We start from the raw sequence: 18,353 nt of genomic DNA, 5'->3' as shown, positions 1-18,353 counted from the left end.
TAGTTCACGATTGTTTCGTTTCGTTTTTTTAGGGGCTCATTTACACGATAGATGCGCATGCAGCGCTACGATATGTCTGGGCTGGACACTATCCTGTCTCTACAGCGTATTGATTCGTTGGCATTCACGTTTCGCTCATGTTCCCCTCGCAGTGGCTTTTGCTCTGTATGCAACGGCCTTGTTTTACTCAATACCCTTTTAAATGCAAATGTGGAGTTAGGGATGGAATCTAAGGTGCATCTAACAAGACCTCATTGGCCATGGTGATGCTATGCTTTCATTTGTTGCTTCATGTGTGATTGCGTAGATTTTATGAAGCTGTTGCAGTTGAAGAATTTATTGATCAAGATCATATCAATTGGCTCAATTCGCGGTATAATATCCAGTTGCATTTCTGCTGTAGTGCAAAAGTGCAAAGGCTACGCTGTGTATGGATGCCAAGACGCTAGCCACAAATTCCGACTTGTTCAGAATTTCCTGCAAGCTAACCATCACTTCACACTCTGCTGCATCACTGCCTATCATACCCATCCGCCTCTTCCCTTCTTCTTCCCCTCTTGTAATTCTATTCGCCTACGCCAATGCGGTAGCATCTGCCTGACCCAACATGCCTCCTCGGTTACAAGCTTCAAAATTTTCAGCACCAGCTGTCCCACAGATTTCCTCGTGCTCAGTTGCAAGGCCACATACTTCGTCGTTGCCAGTACGGTCGTCGCGGCAATTTTCACAGACACCATGTGCCCAAGTGACGTTACGGCGGAGGAAATTCTATGAGTGGCTCAATGGGCCTGGCCGACAGCTAAAGGAACCCATACCTGATTCAACAAACTACTTAGGAGCCTACGACAGGTATGGCAACCTAGTACGTGCAGGTCCAGGATGGCGAAAGGATGGCGCTGCGAAAGCTGCTACTGCGACCAAGACGGACACATCCAATGCCGAATCCCAGGTGGACAAGCCGGCCGAGGAGAAGACGCCTGAAGCACAGGAGAATCTGGACGAGCTGGAAGCAGCGATACGGTCTAGTGATGCTGAAAACAAGGAGATGAGCAAGAAAGGCGAAGAGGCGGATGATGGCAAGCTTCCCCCAGAAACGGCGGAAGACTTGCGACCATTTCCCCTCAATCCGTATTTTCGCAGTCAACCAGTCCTGAGTGAGGACTTGCGCGAAGCGATATACAACCGAGTGAAAAAGGAAGGTGCGACCGTCTCACTTGCTAGCGTCGAGTTCGGCGTCAGCAACGAGCGTGTCGGCGCCGTGGTGCGATTGAAGCAGATGGAGAAGGAGTGGGTAGCCCAGGTATGTTACATTTTTTTCTTCTACACCTTCCCACGACATGATGAGTTTCTTAAAAAATCGATTAGTCTTTAAGACACCCACATGGTTACAAAACTTAAGTCATGCTCTTGCTGAACGTCGTCACTACATCTACTATATGAACCGCAACACGCTTGACAACAATTGCTGACGCGATTTCAACAGGGCAAGAAGATGGCATTACCTTACTCCAAAGCTGTCCTTTCCATGCTTCCTACAACACCATATATTGACCCCTCTTTGCCACAAAACAAAGGCAAGAGGCCAGTCACTCATGAACCTATTAATGACCTCATTGTGCACCCTGCGACACGACAACAACTATTTGTACCAGTCGCCGAGTCGCGCCGCTTTACACGTGTCGATGCTGGCAAGGCGTTTGATAACAACCTCCTGCCTGCTGATGCGCGTATCCCCCACCCAGAACTAGTGCAGGCAGAGCGTGAACTCGAGGCAGGCCTTGGCTTCGAAGAGCGAAGGAAGCTTGCTGAAGAGCGCCTAGAAAAGCAACAAGAGCAGAAGAGGAGAGAGGAGAGAAAGAAGGAGGCCGAGCTCAAGGCCCTGAAGGTGGTGCCCCAACGGAGATGGGATTTTGTCATCCAGGATGTTAGTGTCGAGGCTGCGGGACGCGATGGAAGAGGAGCAGCGGCAGCTGGATGGCGGTATGGTGTACCACATCAGGATCGCAAACGAGGTATACCCAAGATCCCTACGCGGGTAGAAGCATAGGTGCATCTTATTGTAAAATCACATGATCAAAGCACGCGTCCACACAAGGATCGCACAAGGGAAACAACGAAGCAACCCCAAACTCTTACGCAGTCCATGGCATGGGCTTCCTTGATGTATAACATATTGTATGATCACGACTCTACATGCCTACAACAGGGCGTATGAATGATTACGACTTTTCCTACAAGAGCATGCATTGTGACATGGTGTACACGAACCAAGTCCATTGCTGGCTCTGCCATGTAGAAGATTCGACATGACTTTTCTTTTCTTCACCGGTACTGGACCTTCTGGCCACCCCGCTTCTCCATCTTGGCCTGTCTCTTGCTTGCCTGCGGTTGGGGCACACCTGCGGCATCCTGGAAGCCGCCTCTCATGCCAGAGTAAGTGCCCCAGGCAGCATAGGCACTGTAGGCGGGGATGATGGTCCACAACCACCAAGCATAGTCGCCCACAATGGCAGCCAGAACGATGCAGCCATAAGTCCAGTAAACCACATCCCACATGTACTCGGTCAGGCCCTTGGCATCGAGGTCCTCGCCGGGTCGCTTCACAGCGCCATCGGCAGTGAGGGTGGGGCGAGAGAGACGCTCAAAGTAAAGCTGGATGAGGAGCTGCGGGGCCGATAGGAGCAGGTAGAGAAGCAGCGACTTTCGGGATAGAGAGGCACGGAAGATGAGGGCTCGGAACAGCCACCAGAAGCCATGGACAACTAGTGTGACGTAGAGGGTCTGGTTAAGGCGCTTGGTGTTGGAGGCGGCAAGCGTTTTGGTAGCTTTCTAGGCAAGGGATGAGCGATTGTCGAGGGGAGATGGGTTTCTTCGACGACGCATCTCGCGGCGGAGGACTGATGTGGCGTGCAAGACGTACCTGTGCCATGATGACGGCGAGTGCGGTGAAGTAGCAAAAAAACAGGGTGCGGAACTGTGAAGGAGGATTGTGATGTGTATGGCCCGAGCGCCATAACAAGCGCGCGCAGCCTAGATCGCGACAAAGGCGAGCAACAAACGTCGCGAACATCGCCGCCGCCGTCTCTTCTTCCTGCGCACTCGTCCGAACTATACCGATCTCTACTGCCGTTGGAGTTGTGTAAACCCGTGTTTACCAATTCACTTTGTCGAACACGCCACCAGCAACACTCCGAACAGCCACCGAGATACTCAAACGACCTTCACCACAACACGCCTTCCCTACAACGACCCCCCGGCCCACGCCCTCACCAAGTCTTACCACCACCTCCGCTCTTCCCATGACCACTCGTACTATGAGCCCTCCAGCCTAGATCCTCGCCTTGTCGTCAGGAAAGCATGTCACCCCCGCCAGGCGTCAATGCCCAGCTGCGCCAGCTCATACACTACCATCTCGACAACGGCTTTGTTGAAAACGCTCTGTTCCTCGCTGGCCGCTTGCAAGCACTCGAACCCCGCAATCCAGATGCAGCCCACCTGCTTGCCCTCTGCAATCTTCGCCTCGGTAGATACAAGGCCGCCTTTGACGATGCGCGCACCAAGGGAATGCACACGCAGCATCTGGGATGCGCCTACGTATTCGCCCACGCTTGTCTCGCCCTAGGCCGCTACGAGCAGGGTGGCCAGGCGCTGGAGAAGGTGCGCAGTCTGTGGGCAGGGCGCAACCATTGGAGTAGGTTGTCCACGCAGGCCTTCCCGGCCTACTTCTCGGCCCAGATCCGCTAACAAAGAACGTAGATAAACACTCCGAGACTTCGCGACGACACGTTCCAGATGCAGCAGCCTGCTATTGCCTACTAGGAAAACTATACGCAGCACATGGTGATACGAGGAAAGCCATTGACTACTTCGTCGAAGCGCTTAAGATCAATTCCTTCATGTGGGATGCATTCACCGGCCTTTGCGATATTGGCGCCGTCGTCCGCCCACACAACATCTTCAAGATCACACCCGATATGCTTCCCTTCGCCCAAACACCCGAAATAGATCCCTTCAACACAAGGCAAGCCAGCGACGGTGGGCTAAATATGGGAGGATCGAATCTGCTTTCAAAGCTGAATGGTCGCGCTACGCAACCCAACTCGCACCACGAATTCGATACTCCAGTGGCGAATGGTCAGAATATGCATGATGAACATGTTATGATGGCTGAAACTGGTGGCCCTGTCATGTCACGGGCAGTCACTTCAAGGGTACGCACCAAGACGAATCCAGATGGCGACCAGACGGACATCCCACGACCCGTATACCAGAACGGACATAAGAGAACCGTGTCTGGCCATTCATTACACCAAACGCAGAACGCACCTCCTCAACCGTTGGACCCCACTGCAGCGCCACCACGGCGCAGTGTGAGGTTGTTAAACTCCATTACCCAGATCCGACCGTCAAACCCACGGCAAGGGATGATATCAAGTAAAGAAATTGAGTCGAAGGAGAGGCGTGAGATGCGAAAAGCAAGAGCCGCAGCTCCTAAATCACGATCAGGGACTACATCGACTGTAGGAAGAGTTGTTAGTGGAAACAGGAAACCGCATATCGAGACGTCTGAGCCATCGAAACCTGAGGGCAGACCTCAAAACGGGGCCCCAGTGGCTGTAGCACCACCTCCGAGAATGGCTCCACAAGCTGACACATCACGGGAGCGGGAGGTTTTAAATTGGTTGCTAGACCTACTCCTCAAGATTGGTTCGGGCTATCGACATCTGAGTCGTTATGATGCGTCCAAGGCGTTGGAAGCATTCACAGCCGTGCCCAAGGCACAGCGTGAAACACCTTGGGTCCTTGCACAAATCGGCAAAGCATACTACGAGCGCACACACTACGCAGAAGCAGGAAGCACATTCCGAAAGATCCGAGAAATGGCGCCTTCTTCATTAGAGCATATGGAGGTATATTCCAACACACTATGGCAACTGAAAGATGAGGTATCCTTGGGCCACCTTGCCCACACACTTATGGATCAAGATCGACTATCTCCACAAGCATGGTGTGCACTCGGCAATGCTAGTTCTCTGGACCGACAGCATGATGATGCTGTAAAATGCTTCTCACGCGCTACACAGCTGGATCCAAAGTTCGCCTATGCTTACACACTACAAGGACACGAGCACGTGGCAAACGAAGAGTTTGACAAAGCCATGGCTGCTTACCGCAACGCCATCAGTGCAGATAACCGGCACTACAATGGGTGGTATGGTCTGGGCAATGTGTATGAACGTCTGGGTAAATACGAAGTAGCCGAGAAGCACTATCGGGCAGCGGCAGAAATCAACCAGAACAACGCCATGATACTTGTTCGAATAGGTCTTGTAAGTCATTTTACACATACACACACACACACACACACACACACACACACACACACACACACACACACACACTATCTACTTCACCCAACTAACAGAAATCCCCCCAGGTTCTGGACCGCATGAAGAAAATCGAGCCCGCCCTTTTGCAATTCGAAAATGCCATCCGAATCGACCCCCGCTCCGTCATGGCCCGCTTCCGCAAATCCCAAGTCCTTCTCAAACTCAACGCCCCACAAGAAGCCCTCAAGGAACTCTTGTACCTCAAAGATGCCGCACCCGACGACCCAAACATCCATTTCCTACTAGGAAGATGTTACAAGAAACTGCGCGACCGCTCAAGTGCCATCCGCCACCTAACCATTGCCATGAATCTCGACCCCAAAAGCCATGGCGTCATCAAAGAAGTCATGGAGAGTATCGATCAAGAAGATGATGGGGGATGGAGTAGTGAAGACGAGCATTGATTTTGAAAATTTCCGTCGTCTTCTTCTTCTTCTTTTTAAAGAGAGAAAAAAAAACTACTTTGTTTACTATTCTTTATTCTTTCCATCATCTTCCTCTTTAACGAATGACCCTTCATGACTCTCTCTCTTTCATGTCTTCTTCTTATTTTTGCGCTGACGACATGAAGTAAAAAATGGGTCTCTCTCCCTCTCTCCATCTCGCTCTCTTTGCATAACATGATTTACCATGCGCTGAGCCTCATCTTCACCATGATACATACACCTCGTCGTTTGATACCTACCGCATTCTCCCTCCCCACCCCTTTCCCTCAAAAACAATCCAATTCTCTTCTCGCATCCATTCAAGGCATTTTCAAGCGTTCTCTCCCTTTTTTTTTCCAAAGCATCGGGATTAGCGTGTGTTCTTTTTATCGGAAATCATGGGGGGGACACGCGTTTGCATTCTTTTCTTTTTCTTTTTTGCTCTTGTACGCCTATTATGTTGAGTATGTGTGAGAAGAAATATATATACCATTGAATGAGTAGATTTCTTGTTCTTTTTTTTCTGGCGTTTTCGCTGGCTGGTGTTCTTGGGGTTCGCTTTGGTTCCCGTTTTTTTTTCGTTGACGAAAGGACGACAGGTTATGCGTGCTGAGTTGGAAAGGGGGAAAGGAAGGGATTGGGTTGTGGTGTAAAAGTGGGGGAAGGGATGGTATTTCGTTTTCGGGCATATTGATAGAAACAATTGATAATATATGATGACATTCAGGACCAAAAGTTTCGAATGTGGAAATTGTAGAAGAAGAAAAAAAGCCGGGGGGGATTTGAACAAGTGACCACGTATCCTTTAAGTCTTCATCAAACGACATACACGAATTTTGCGTTACAGTATCAATTCACATTGATGACAAGGTTAACAACCTTCATAATCTCATCCTATACGTCTTCTTCGCCCAAACACCTCAAGCATTGCAACGCCAACAAGCACTTAGAAGCAGAAAACCTGATCCTCCAGCTTACTAACCGGCCTCGCCTTGTCGAATCCCAGACTCTCTGTCGCCTTCTTCATGGCCGCAACCATAGGCGGAGGTCCGCAAATCAGAACCTTGACGTCCTTGGCGGGCGCTGGAAGCTTCTCCTTGATCATATCGGCGGTAACAAAACCGACGCCTCCGTTCCACCCTTCAGGCGGGTTGTTAAGCACGTAGTGGACGCGGAACTTGGGGTCCTTGGCGGCGAGCGCATCAAGTTCGTCTTTGAGCAGGATATCCTCGGGGTTGACGTTGGCAAAGATGAGATCGACTTCGGTTTTGTCGCCTGTTGGGCGTCCGCGCATAATGGCCTTTGCGATTTGCAGCATGGGGGTGATTCCGGTGCCTCCGGCAATCATACCAAAGTGTCTGACCATGTTGGGGGTGTATACCATGGCGCCCTTGGGGCCTCGGATCTTCATCTTGTCGCCAATCTTGAGTTCGGTTACGTATTTGGAGATGTTACCAGTGGGGTACGACTTGATGATGAGGTCGACATGGCCCTTGTCTTCGTCGGAGGTGATGGGGGTATACGAGCGGACGACTTCTTTGGGCTGGCCGGGGATCGTGGCGGCGAGAGAAATGTGCTGGCCGATGGGGAGGCCGAGGATATCAGTTGGACGGGGCAGCTTGAAGCGGTAGATGGCCGTGTTGTGCGAGATGACTTGCTTGTGCTCGAGTTCAAACTCCTGGAACTCAGTGGGCTTGAGCACTTTGCGGGGCGCTGGGTGGGTTTAGTTTGAAGTGTTACTTTTGCTTGTGCTGGGATGCTCTTACCGCTACTGCTGCTGAAGTATACCAGGTAGCCACCCACAATGGCGACCAAGGCCACCGCAAACGGTAGAAGATCCATGACTGATACCATTGTCAACGCACGTAGGAGCCGGCGTCTAAAGGCTTAAAAGAAGAAAAGGGAGGGGAAGACAGCGGATGTGCTGGAATGATTCCCGAAAGGTCTCGTTCCCAAGACAGGCCCGCTAAACACATGCCCCGCTCCCATTGGTTGCAGTTGCGAGACTTGGCATGCTTAGCTCTCTCTCGGGGAACGGATGCGCGTTTCGGGAAACTCGACCCACATCACGTGTTGACCGTATGATAATCGTGGCCGGGGTCTGTTGTCTGGATTCCTACACTACAATACACCAAGTTCATGTGACTAGCATAGCAAAGCCGCGGCAAATGCAGCAGCCAGGACAACTGTGATACTGGCCGTCATGGTGCCCGCAGCACCCGCCGCACCAGTTCCCTCCGACCCAGCACCGTTCGACGGTTTTGAAGCTTCACCCTCCTCTACCGGGCTGCCAGTAACATTGGATCCTTGAATCTTCGTCTGCGAGTACAACAGGCCTTGCACGACCTCCATTGCACTGAAAACTTCACCCAAGTTCCCATCGCTAGCAGTGTTGTACTCCCACATGCTTTCTTGATCTACCCAACTCAGCGAGCATGCAACATCGCCTGTCTCTCCCTGACCCTTGCTACAATCCTTTGCTGCGCCTTTGGCCGACTTCTCCAGCATCAAAGTCAGAGGACCCGTCAGAGTAGGTGCAGCAACTGCAGCGCGGGCATAGGAACGAGCAGCAACACCTTTGAAGGCCCGATGATCTATGCCGCATTTGCCGTTGTTTTCGCAGGCGGTCTCCACGAGAACGTCGTTTTCAACGAAGCGAGATGTAGAGTTTACAAATCCCTCGACTGCATCGGCCCATTTCTGTTTACCATCCGTCTAATAAAGTGATTAGTCGTTGTTCAAATACATGTATAAGATTGTACTCACGATGTTGTATAGGATGGCGGCGCCCTCAGTGAAAAGTCCATGGTTGTAGGTGAATTGGACTTCGTTGAACTCAGTGCAATTCTGTTCTCCATCGGCGCCGTCGTAAATCTGGTAGTCATCTGTGACAAAGCCCTTTCCATGCGCCCAGTCAAAGATCTTCTCAGCCCATTCAGTATAGGTGCCATTGCCGGTGAACCGCGCAAGACGAGAGGCGAGGAGAAAGAAGTTTCCGTTCGAGGCCGTCTGCTTATAGCTGGATCCCACCTGGAAGCTGTAGATTCCCATAGAAAGACCACCGTCACAGAATTCAGTGCTCCATCGCATGGTCATGACATCAAACACAGAGATGGCTGCGTCTACCCATGATCCATTCTCTGGTTTTGGAAAGCCGAATTCCGCAGCACTCATCGCTGTCTGACCCCAGGCGCAGTGGTCATCGTTGGTCATGGATGCCGTCTGATTTCGCGCCATAAAGGCATAGTCTTTGCCTCGCTGCCATTGAATACCTTCTGAGACTAACGAATCGTATTGCTTATCGCCAGTCAAACTCGAATATCCGATCAGCCCATCGAGTACGATACCAGCTTCCCACCAGTAGTAGTCATCGGGGAAAACGCCAGGAATTCCAGATTCGGAAACACTCGCGTTGTAATATTTTACGATGCCACTTGCTAGGGTCTTTGCAGCATCGACAATTGAATCTGTAAATGTTAGGGGTTGGTTCGGCACGTGAGAAAACGCGCCATGTTACCTCTACTGTTGATGTCCAAATCAAGGGCTGCGACATTGCCATAAAGGCATGAAAAAGCGAGCGATAGCACGGCTTTGCGTGCAAACATTGTGAAAAGCAGTAAATCACGAAACGAATGACTTTGGTCAAGGAAACGTAAGAAACGAGGCTGCGAGGAACGAAAAAGCCGTGAGTTTAGTCTACTGATTATGGTAGAGGGCGGTTTGGCATTCTTCTAGTGCTTCTCGCGTGGACCGGAGTCACGGCGCTTGACGATACGACCAATGGTAGTTGTTCTGCTGTTAAATGATGCAGCACGCCTTAATTGCAAAGGGGCGCCTGTTCTAGGCGTCAAGGGGCCCGCTATCCGAGCTTCAACGCCACATATTCTATTTTCTGTCTGAAAAATCCTTCGAGATGTGAAGCATTGGCTTTGCAGTTGGAAAATAGACACAGCCTCGTTACAGTCGTGTCAGGTGGTTTTACGCTCAATACCCATCTTTGCAGCCAAAGCCTTGGCGATATCATGCGCGAATCCTTCGTCGTTGATTGCTCGGTCGTCTTCCACGATATCAATTCCACTTCCTTGGAGGCCATTGTTGATAGCATTGAAGAGCGCAGTATCGGCTTTCGTGTCTTCGAATGGCCCTCCTGGTGTTGCAATCATGCTGATTCCTCCCTTTGGAAGCCAAATCTGCACCGCCTGTGGATCCTTTGCATGTTTCTTCAACTGACTCGTAATGAATTCACCAACTTGTCTGGCTTCACTCTCTGATGTCCTCATCAGCGTCACAACTGGGTTATGCTCATACAGCTTGCGGTCTTTGTAGCGCTCCGGAACGGTACTCTTTGGGCCGAAATTCGTCATATCTGTAGCACCCACAGATACAACAGTTGGTATTCCAGCCTCTGCAGCAGCTTCTAAGCGATGTTCTCCTGCGCTCATGACACCGCCGGTAAGGTGATCGCATATCTCTGTTGTTGTAAGATCGAGCACTGCGTCAAGACCTCCTTCTCGAACAAGTCGCTCCATGGCCTTCCCGCCGTGCCCTGTGGCATGGAACACATATGTTTCAATGTCGTAGTTGGCTTCTAAATGCCTTCGAATCGCGTCCACAGCTGGGGTGGTGACACCAAACATTGTGATGCCAACACGTTTCTTCTGCAGTTGAGCTGTATCCCTACTCTTCGATGCATATGTCCGAGACATTCCGGCAATGGCAGCTCCAGCGTTGCTGAGGACATTTCGAAGAACTTGGTTTAAACCAGCCACGTCAACAACGCTGTACATCATCGTGATATCCGTTTCTCCAACGATTGGGCCGGTGTCACCGCTCGCTACGGTTGAAACAATTAGCTTCGGAAAGCCAATTGGTAGAGCATTCCTCATCACTTCTGCAGCCAGCGATGTACCACCCGAGCCACCTGCATTGATCAATCCATGAATTCTGCCTTCCTCATAAAGCTTCTTAACGGCTTTTGTAGCACAGCCCGCCATGGCCTTGATGACCTTGCCTCGTGGCAGATCACTGACCTTTTCCCCATTACCAAAATCTTTCAATAGTTGCTGTTGAGTAATATCGATAGCTTCGTGGTCGATGGGTTTGCGGCCCACATCAATAACAACTACACTGGCATCATTCCGCTGAATGCTCTCATGTAGAAAAAGCAACTCTTCCAATTTCGTATCACAGGTACCAATAAGTGCAACGCAAGTTGAAGGAGCCATGGCGATAGATATAGATAGGGAATAGGGGGTGGTCAAACTCAACTCCACGGGAATGCCAGTGGGTCCCAAGTAAGTCATCCTCATGTAATGTATGCACGCATCCCCCGCGCCAGAAATGACGTCATCACATCCTACTACACTTCCTCAATCGTCCCTAGAACCAACGTGATGGCCGCAATCGCCTTCGAAATCACGAGCATCGCCTAATCTTCCACAATTTTAATTATTCGGAACATATTAGCCATGTCTCCACCCACAGACCGCGCCTCTATCCTACAAAATCTCCGTTCTCAAATCAAAAATGGAAACATCATCGTCGGTGCTGGCGCGGGTATTGGTCTCAGCGCCAAATTCATCGAGGCAGGTGGCGGTGATTTGATTATAATATATAACAGCGGGAGATACCGCATGGCGGGGCGCGGGTCACTGGCTGGATTGATGCCGTATGGCAATGCGAATGATGTTGTGCTTGAGATGGTAAGTCCAACATCTCGTCTTTTAATTCAATTTCTCTCATTTAAAGAATATGAAAAATTTATGGAAGGCTGATATATCACAGGCCGGCGAAGTCCTTCCCATCGTCAAATCAACGCCCGTGCTCGCAGGTGTCTGCGCCACAGACCCTTTCCGCGACATGTCGCGTTTCCTGAAGCAGCTCAAGGATCTCGGGTTCGCGGGCATCCAGAATTTTCCTACTGTAGGTTTGATCGATGGGGCGTTTCGACAGAATCTCGAGGAGACGGGTATGTCGTATGATGCTGAAGTCGAGGTTGTCGAAATGGCGCGAGAGATGGATCTCTTGACTACTCCGTACGTATTCAATGTTGAGGAGGCGAAGAAGATGGCAAGTGCAGGTGCGGATGTGCTGGTTGCACATATGGGGCTGACCACGTCGGGGAGTATTGGGGCGGCGACGGGGAAAAGTCTGGATGAGTGTGTGAAGCTGATTCAGGAAATTCGGGATGCAGCGACGGAGATCAAGGATGACGTTATTATTTTGTGCCATGGTGGTCCGATTGCGAAGCCAGAGGATGCAGAGTATGTTGTTAGTCGGACGAAGGGTGTACATGGCTTCTATGGTGCGAGCTCCATGGAGAGATTACCTGTCGAGGAGGCTATCACCAACATCACGAAGACGTTCAAGGGAATAAATGCGAAACCGTAAGTGTAGAACTATGAAATACGAAAAACCAAGCCATTCCTGAAATGCCATTATATCTGTTATTAGATGTTAACAACCTATAAAGTATAACGGAAATCCGGGTGACGATCGCCCAGTTTCCCAGAGTCAATCTCCCTGATCCTCTCTTCAATAGTCATTCTCTCCCTCTTCCTGTTTATCTTGCGAAGCACAATGTACATGATGCCGTACCCGCAAGCTGCTACTGTGATTGCACAGATGGATACCGCATGGCCAATTACGTATCGACCATCGCTATTGGAGAGGCGGTAGATCTGACCAGCCATGATGCCCGCTGAGTTACCAATGGCTTGCTGCAGACCAATAGCGGTAGCGCGCTTGAAATAACCGGCATTGCTGTTGATAACCCATGTAACGTTAAGTCCAACACAGCAGAAGATGCCGGTGGCCGTAACAAAGGTTGCAAAGTATAGTACACCTGTTGACGCCATTGAGACTCCGAGCATCATAGCATAGCCAACGGATGTGACTAAGGCCAAAGGGATCATGAAGTAGGCGCGGCGGTTGACATAGTCCGAACAGAAAGCGATAAAGAGATACACCGCCGAGGCCCAGATGTACACTGGTACTGTCAAAAGCTGAGTGCGGATGCTTGAGTAGCCAAATCCACGGATGATTACTGGAAGAAATGTCGAGAAACCAAAGGAGCATGTGTTTGCACAGAATTGACACGCAGCGCTCAGCCATAGCTTGGGATCCTTGAATGCCAGTTTAACCTCGGTTTTATCCATGGCATCCGTTGTCATCGATTTGCCTTGGTAGAGTCGTTCTTTTTCATGTCTAGCCCGAAGGAGCGCCTTTTCGTCCTCATTCAGCCACCATGCCGTCTCGAAGTTGTCCGGAAGAAGGAAAATCATTGCAACTCCTACGACAATCGAAATGAGGCCCTCGACGAGAAACAGCCAACGCCAGCTTAAGGGACTGTTAGTTCATTATCCAAGGCCGATTTGAACAGTGGAGTACGTACCCAGCAAGACCTCTTGCACCATGCAGGTTTGTCAAGCCGTACGCCAGTAGTCCACCGAAGGCTCCGCTTAAGGCAGACGCTACAAAGAGATACGATACCCTTCGAGCTTGCTCCAGAGGCCTGTAGTACATGCTGAGATACAAGGTGAGACAGGGAAACAGCCCAGATTCAAAGGCACCTAGCAGAAGGCGGGTAGCAATGAGAGAAGCATAATTCTGGACAAATGCAGCCCCAATGATGACAGCGCTCCAGCTGATGATGAAGAAAGGAATCAGACGAGATGGGCGCAGTCTCTTTAACAGAAGTGACGAAGGGAGTTCGAATGCAATATATGTCACATAGAAGAGTGTCACAGCGACATTGAGACGGTTCCCAGTAAGGTTCAAGTCCTCATTCATACCTGCAATAGCAGCATTTCCTAGGACAAATTAGCGAAAGGCGCATCGTGACCGTGTCAGGGCGAGTATATACCGATGTTGGAACGGTCAAGGTAGGCCACCTACGATGAATTGATTAACCTTGAAGAATTACCTGGTAGAAGAGAGGTTTCGTACCAAGAACACTATGACCATCATAGGTGACAGAATAAGGTCCAATTTGCGGATAAGCTGTTTAGTCAGTATACGGCTTCAGGTGGAACACAACAAGTACCTACTTTCTTCTCTGCGATTGGATCAATTTGAATTTCTTCACTTGATCCAGCTTGGACATCCTTCTCGCAAAGCGAGCCATCCGCGGCTTTGGCGTCATGCATTGAGTCCGACATGGCGCAAACAACGTAATTGGGACCCAGAATGAGTTTGAATGCTCATACGGGCAGATTCGGTACAGATATACAACATCATAATACCAGGCGTAGGCATGATGGTTTATCGAGTGTATTTACCGATCTATGATAGACATTTGGCCGACGCGGGGATGTCGCCCGCCTTGCCAATCTGGGTGATGGATGCACGCTAAACTCGCAGCGACCCACTGCAACATGGACTGCAGATAAGATAAACGTATATCGCGATCCCGGTCGTATTGTGGTATCAGTTTTAAGCGGATACTTATCGGCAAATTCTTCTGCATCATCTGGGCATTACTGTATTCCATAATGGATGAGCGTACCAGAGACCGAGTTGAGAGAACTGACAGTGAGCCATTAAGAAAGAAAAAGAAGAGGGGACGACAGGCGAAGAGTTGTGTAACATGTCACAGGAGGAAACAGAAGGTACGTATGACATAATCAGGAATGCCTGTTATGACGTCGTCACTGAAAGAACCTCGTGAGTTCCAAGACTCACGTTGGCATGCTGGATGATGCACCGGACGCTTCATGGCCCTAAACTTATCATGACCGAGAACGAGAGACCAACAACTGACCAGAGGTACAGTGTGATGGAGAGCTCCCATGCTTCAATTGTACACGACGCGATGTAGCATCAGACTGCACATACAGCGACGAAGCTGAGGCCCATCGCCAGCAATCGGTACACGTATCTACCCTCGGTAACACCGAGCCGACCGCTGAAACTGTCGCTGGCACTATTGCGAGTGAGTTGCGACTAGGCTGTCTGCATCTGGTACCAAGACCGCTTAACTAAAATCATATCAAGCTACTCAGGCTTCTACTTCCTGCAACAAGGCCTCACCGGAACCCAGGGATGCACAGGTCGGAAATCTCTTTCGGAGCAGAGATGCCCCTTCCTTCTTCGGTTCATCCTACTTCGGACCCCAGGCTGCAGCCAAGATAATTGAAGAACCTGCACCAGATCTCTCATCTGGCATTCGTCACGCATCAGCTTCAGCGCAGTCTTTCCGAGATGTTGGTGGCCCTTTTTCACAAATCTGGGACCTACTAGGCATATTGCCTCGAAACAAAGCCAGTGTTGACCGATTAGTTGATGTGTTTATTATCGAGCTCAACTGGACCATTGACGCAATCCATCCTGCTTCATTCAAGACCAAGTATGCCGAGTTTTGGGAGCGCAAGTTTGGCTTTGATGACTACGCATCCATCGACTTGCGTTGGCTGGCATTGCTATTCATCATCCTTGCTTATGGAGTCTTCTTAGACTGCCCACACCCGAAGAACGCTGAAGTTCAGCGAGACTTGCAGGAAACATCTCTTCGATTCTACTGGGCTTCCCGAAGAGCAATTGTGATCGCGCCGACATTCTACGGCGAGTCAACAGATCTTGTCCGCGCTGGCGTCTTAGTAACGCGCTATCTCATACACATGCGACGAGTCCCAGAGTCCTGGTTGACGACCAGTTTCGCTATGCGCATGGCCCAAGCCCAAGGCATGCACATTGATGGCGAGCGATGGCGACTTCCGCGAAAAGAGACTGAGACTAGAAGGCGACTCTGGAGTCATTTGTATACTTTAGACAAGACAATTGCGTTGGCCATTGGCCGTCCATTTGCAATTGTGGACCAGCAATGCCTCGTCCAACGAGCAACCAATGTCTGGCTAGATGACGAGCCAGAAGAACGTGCTGCGGCTCTGCCCGTACTGCCAATTTCCGAGCCCACCCTAAGTGTCTATAATTTCCTAGCTCATGATTTAGCAAAAATTATTGGTAATATTCAAGAACGCTGCTTCGGCCTGTCGACATCCTCGTATGACACTGTTCTTTCCCTGGATCGGGAAATTCTTGAATGGGCAGCCAAATTACCGGAGTACTATCGCATCAAAGACTCTGATACTTTGCAAGATGGTGTTCACCCATTCATACATTGGAATCGCTTATACCTTCACTCCATGTACCACTTTGCTCGCGTTACACTCCATCGCCCATATCTGCTGCGCCAAAGTATTACAAATCGTTTCCGACACAGTCACGATGCTTGCATTTCATCAGCTTGTGCTGACCTTGCAATGCGTATCGACTATCTTCAGCAGCCCTTGCACGACCGTCTGAAATGGAGTTTGGGACCTCATCATCTATTCAACAGCGCGCTAGTCCTGGGAATCGTTGCTGTCAAAGATCCACACTCGTACCAATGCGACGCGATATTAGAAGATCTCACTGCTTATTGCGACATGCAACGCGGAGACATCTGGCTGAATGAGTTTGCACTTGCAGAAGTCAAGATCATTGAACTTTGTATCAAGAAGTCAAAACAATTTCGTAAAAGTCGTGCCAGCAGCAATAGAGCAAGTACATCACTTGGACCGCGATACAGCGCGACAGTGGACCCTCCAGCTACTGCGTACGCCGGAGAACAGAATGATGCCAACAACTTTGTCTCACCAGAAACAATAAACAGCTCAGATGAAGTACCAGGTTTACTCAGTTTTGGTGCAGGAGGTCCGTTTCAATGGCAAGCGCCTCCTTGGGGCGATCCATCTACAGACCTGCAGCAATGGGAGCATGTTCTCGACAGCATCACTCAAGAACAGATGCTTTTTGGATTTCAATAATCACGAGTCCTATTTTGGCAGGTTTTTGATCAATGATGCAGTGGGAAATATGACTCAATACTGCGTCCCAGCCATGAATCAGTTTGAATGAGTTAAGTGTTTTTCTAAATTATACGAGCTTGGGCTGCGCTTCGTAAACAACTGGGGTCACTAGACTTCCCATGCCATGGCTCATCACAATTCTCAAATCATCCCCTTGTTTCAACCACACCTTTGGTACTTTGCTCACTCCAATGCCATGTGGTGTGCCGGACATAATCACCGTACCCGGCTCCAGAGTCGTCCCCTGACTGAGATATGCCACGATTTCCGGAATGCTGAATATCATATCGTTCGCAACGGAATATTGCATCGTTTCGCCATTCAGCACAGTCTTCAACTCGATTTGGCCAGGATCGGGTATTGTGGCGGCGGATACGAGGCAAGGGCCTAGCGGCGCGAATCCATCAAAGCCTTTTCCGAAACCCCACTGGGCGCCGTTGAATTGATGAACTCGGGCTGTTACGTCGTTGGAACATGTATAGCCCAGGACGTACTCCATGGCGTTCTCTTTGGTGACATTTCTCGCGGCCTTGCCTATGATAACTGCGAGTTCGGCTTCGTAGTCTGCTTGGCCATTTGTAGCTTGATATGGTATCAGCAGTGGAGCGTTCGGGGCGCCCAGACATGTTGCCGGTTTGAAGAAGAGTGTGGGGTGGTTGGGAAGATCCAGGTTCATTTCTTTTGCATGCTTCCGGTAGTTCAGGCCTATGCAGCGGATGGTTCCTACTTCAGACTTTGAGAGTGGCGGAAGTAATCTCGAGACTGTGAGGACTGTGCTTGTGGGCTTGTTTTGGAGCGAGAGAACAGACGTCCTTGTGAAGAGGCGGGCTTGGACCTTCTCTCCTGACGCTAGAGCTGCGCCAACTATACTGTCTCAGCAGATGTGAAAGATTGCCAGGCGGGCTGCTTACCATCGATGTTTGCATCGAGTGGCTCACCGAGGTGCTCGACATTGTCTTCTTCGGCAATGAAACGTATTAATCTTCTCCAGGCCTACATTTTCATGTTAACTCTATGTCTGTTTTCAGTTCGCAGTTGGATTATACCGTGGGCATACCGCATGCGGTATCTACTTCACTTATGGACCCCATTCCTTGAATAGCCCAGTTGTAATAGGGCGAAAATATCAAGGAGTCACAAGACACTTATTTGATCAAAACAAGTGCAAAGCAATCGATCTTATTTCCAATCAGATCGTTGCATTGCCCTATCGATCGGGAAATTCAGAGGAATTCCCCACACCCTTGTGACTGTAGCAAGGGCCCGCCAAACCTAAAGCGATGCATGCGTACACCGCAGCAAAAGATCGTCCATCATTCCGATATTGGGGGTTTGCTCCAAAAATGTCCGTTTGGGCATGCTGTAATTAGGAATTTTGTACTTGATAGTGGCTTTCGAGCTTCACTAGTACTCATGTTTTTACCATAGAGCCAATTATCGCGTGGCCAAACTCGTTCCTGTCCCCCCTCTCGCCGGGAACTCCTTTTTTAATGATACTAGCCAAATATCCACAATGAGTTTGTTGTAGTGTTACATGTCCAAAACTCTAATAAAATATCATGTGCAATGACTCGGTGACCGACCATCTCAGGGACCTTATCAGCAGGCAAATAGTGTTGAAAAGAATTCCCGACAACGCCGACAAGGCCCACTAATGTCGGAAGTGGCGTGTGCAGATAGCGTAGCAGATG

General features: G+C 50.0%; 10 protein-coding genes across 10 annotated transcripts; 4 read left to right on the top strand and 6 right to left on the bottom strand.

Moving 5' to 3' along the window:
• Positions 1–607: 607 nt before the first annotated feature.
• On the top strand, positions 608–2,047 carry COCCADRAFT_32600 (uncharacterized protein; the record flags this gene model as incomplete). The annotated part of the gene is made up of 2 exons (XM_007709151.1): positions 608–1,300; positions 1,484–2,047. The coding sequence occupies 2 exons, from the start codon at positions 608–610 to the stop codon at positions 2,045–2,047; spliced, it is 1,257 nt and encodes a 418-aa protein (XP_007707341.1).
• Positions 2,048–2,322: 275 nt separating this feature from the next.
• COCCADRAFT_22260 (uncharacterized protein) lies at positions 2,323–2,929 on the bottom strand (the record flags this gene model as incomplete). The annotated part of the gene is made up of 2 exons (XM_007709119.1): positions 2,323–2,829; positions 2,921–2,929. The coding sequence occupies 2 exons, from the start codon at positions 2,927–2,929 to the stop codon at positions 2,323–2,325; spliced, it is 516 nt and encodes a 171-aa protein (XP_007707309.1).
• A 428-nt stretch (positions 2,930–3,357) lies between these two features.
• On the top strand, positions 3,358–5,794 carry COCCADRAFT_83325 (uncharacterized protein; the record flags this gene model as incomplete). Its single annotated transcript, XM_007709220.1, has 3 exons — positions 3,358–3,691; positions 3,757–5,330; positions 5,438–5,794. 3 exons carry the CDS (start codon positions 3,358–3,360, stop codon positions 5,792–5,794), a joined length of 2,265 nt encoding a protein of 754 aa, XP_007707410.1.
• Positions 5,795–6,761: 967 nt separating this feature from the next.
• Positions 6,762–7,669, bottom strand: COCCADRAFT_83264 (uncharacterized protein; the record flags this gene model as incomplete). Its single annotated transcript, XM_007709219.1, has 2 exons — positions 6,762–7,528; positions 7,582–7,669. 2 exons carry the CDS (start codon positions 7,667–7,669, stop codon positions 6,762–6,764), a joined length of 855 nt encoding a protein of 284 aa, XP_007707409.1.
• A 291-nt stretch (positions 7,670–7,960) lies between these two features.
• On the bottom strand, positions 7,961–9,420 carry COCCADRAFT_943 (glycoside hydrolase family 76 protein; the record flags this gene model as incomplete). Its single annotated transcript, XM_007709098.1, has 3 exons — positions 7,961–8,530; positions 8,582–9,282; positions 9,333–9,420. The coding sequence occupies 3 exons, from the start codon at positions 9,418–9,420 to the stop codon at positions 7,961–7,963; spliced, it is 1,359 nt and encodes a 452-aa protein (XP_007707288.1).
• Positions 9,421–9,783: 363 nt separating this feature from the next.
• Positions 9,784–11,040, bottom strand: COCCADRAFT_83276 (uncharacterized protein; the record flags this gene model as incomplete). Its single annotated transcript, XM_007709218.1, has 1 exon — positions 9,784–11,040. The coding sequence occupies one exon, from the start codon at positions 11,038–11,040 to the stop codon at positions 9,784–9,786; it is 1,257 nt and encodes a 418-aa protein (XP_007707408.1).
• A 243-nt stretch (positions 11,041–11,283) lies between these two features.
• On the top strand, positions 11,284–12,205 carry COCCADRAFT_941 (uncharacterized protein; the record flags this gene model as incomplete). The annotated part of the gene is made up of 2 exons (XM_007709097.1): positions 11,284–11,517; positions 11,600–12,205. 2 exons carry the CDS (start codon positions 11,284–11,286, stop codon positions 12,203–12,205), a joined length of 840 nt encoding a protein of 279 aa, XP_007707287.1.
• A 74-nt stretch (positions 12,206–12,279) lies between these two features.
• On the bottom strand, positions 12,280–13,962 carry COCCADRAFT_32593 (uncharacterized protein; the record flags this gene model as incomplete). Its single annotated transcript, XM_007709150.1, has 5 exons — positions 12,280–13,153; positions 13,209–13,626; positions 13,680–13,707; positions 13,763–13,816; positions 13,864–13,962. The coding sequence occupies 5 exons, from the start codon at positions 13,960–13,962 to the stop codon at positions 12,280–12,282; spliced, it is 1,473 nt and encodes a 490-aa protein (XP_007707340.1).
• Positions 13,963–14,402: 440 nt separating this feature from the next.
• COCCADRAFT_939 (uncharacterized protein) lies at positions 14,403–16,620 on the top strand (the record flags this gene model as incomplete). Its single annotated transcript, XM_007709096.1, has 3 exons — positions 14,403–14,424; positions 14,634–14,747; positions 14,810–16,620. The coding sequence occupies 3 exons, from the start codon at positions 14,403–14,405 to the stop codon at positions 16,618–16,620; spliced, it is 1,947 nt and encodes a 648-aa protein (XP_007707286.1).
• Positions 16,621–16,729: 109 nt separating this feature from the next.
• On the bottom strand, positions 16,730–17,717 carry COCCADRAFT_938 (uncharacterized protein; the record flags this gene model as incomplete). Its single annotated transcript, XM_007709095.1, has 3 exons — positions 16,730–17,526; positions 17,574–17,655; positions 17,709–17,717. 3 exons carry the CDS (start codon positions 17,715–17,717, stop codon positions 16,730–16,732), a joined length of 888 nt encoding a protein of 295 aa, XP_007707285.1.
• Positions 17,718–18,353: the final 636 nt, after the last annotated feature.

This window comes from Bipolaris zeicola (genome assembly GCF_000523435.1).
Source record: "Bipolaris zeicola 26-R-13 unplaced genomic scaffold scaffold_6, whole genome shotgun sequence".
Lineage (NCBI taxonomy): Eukaryota > Fungi > Ascomycota > Dothideomycetes > Pleosporales > Pleosporaceae > Bipolaris > Bipolaris zeicola.
This window is presented reverse-complemented; position numbering and strand designations above follow the sequence as displayed.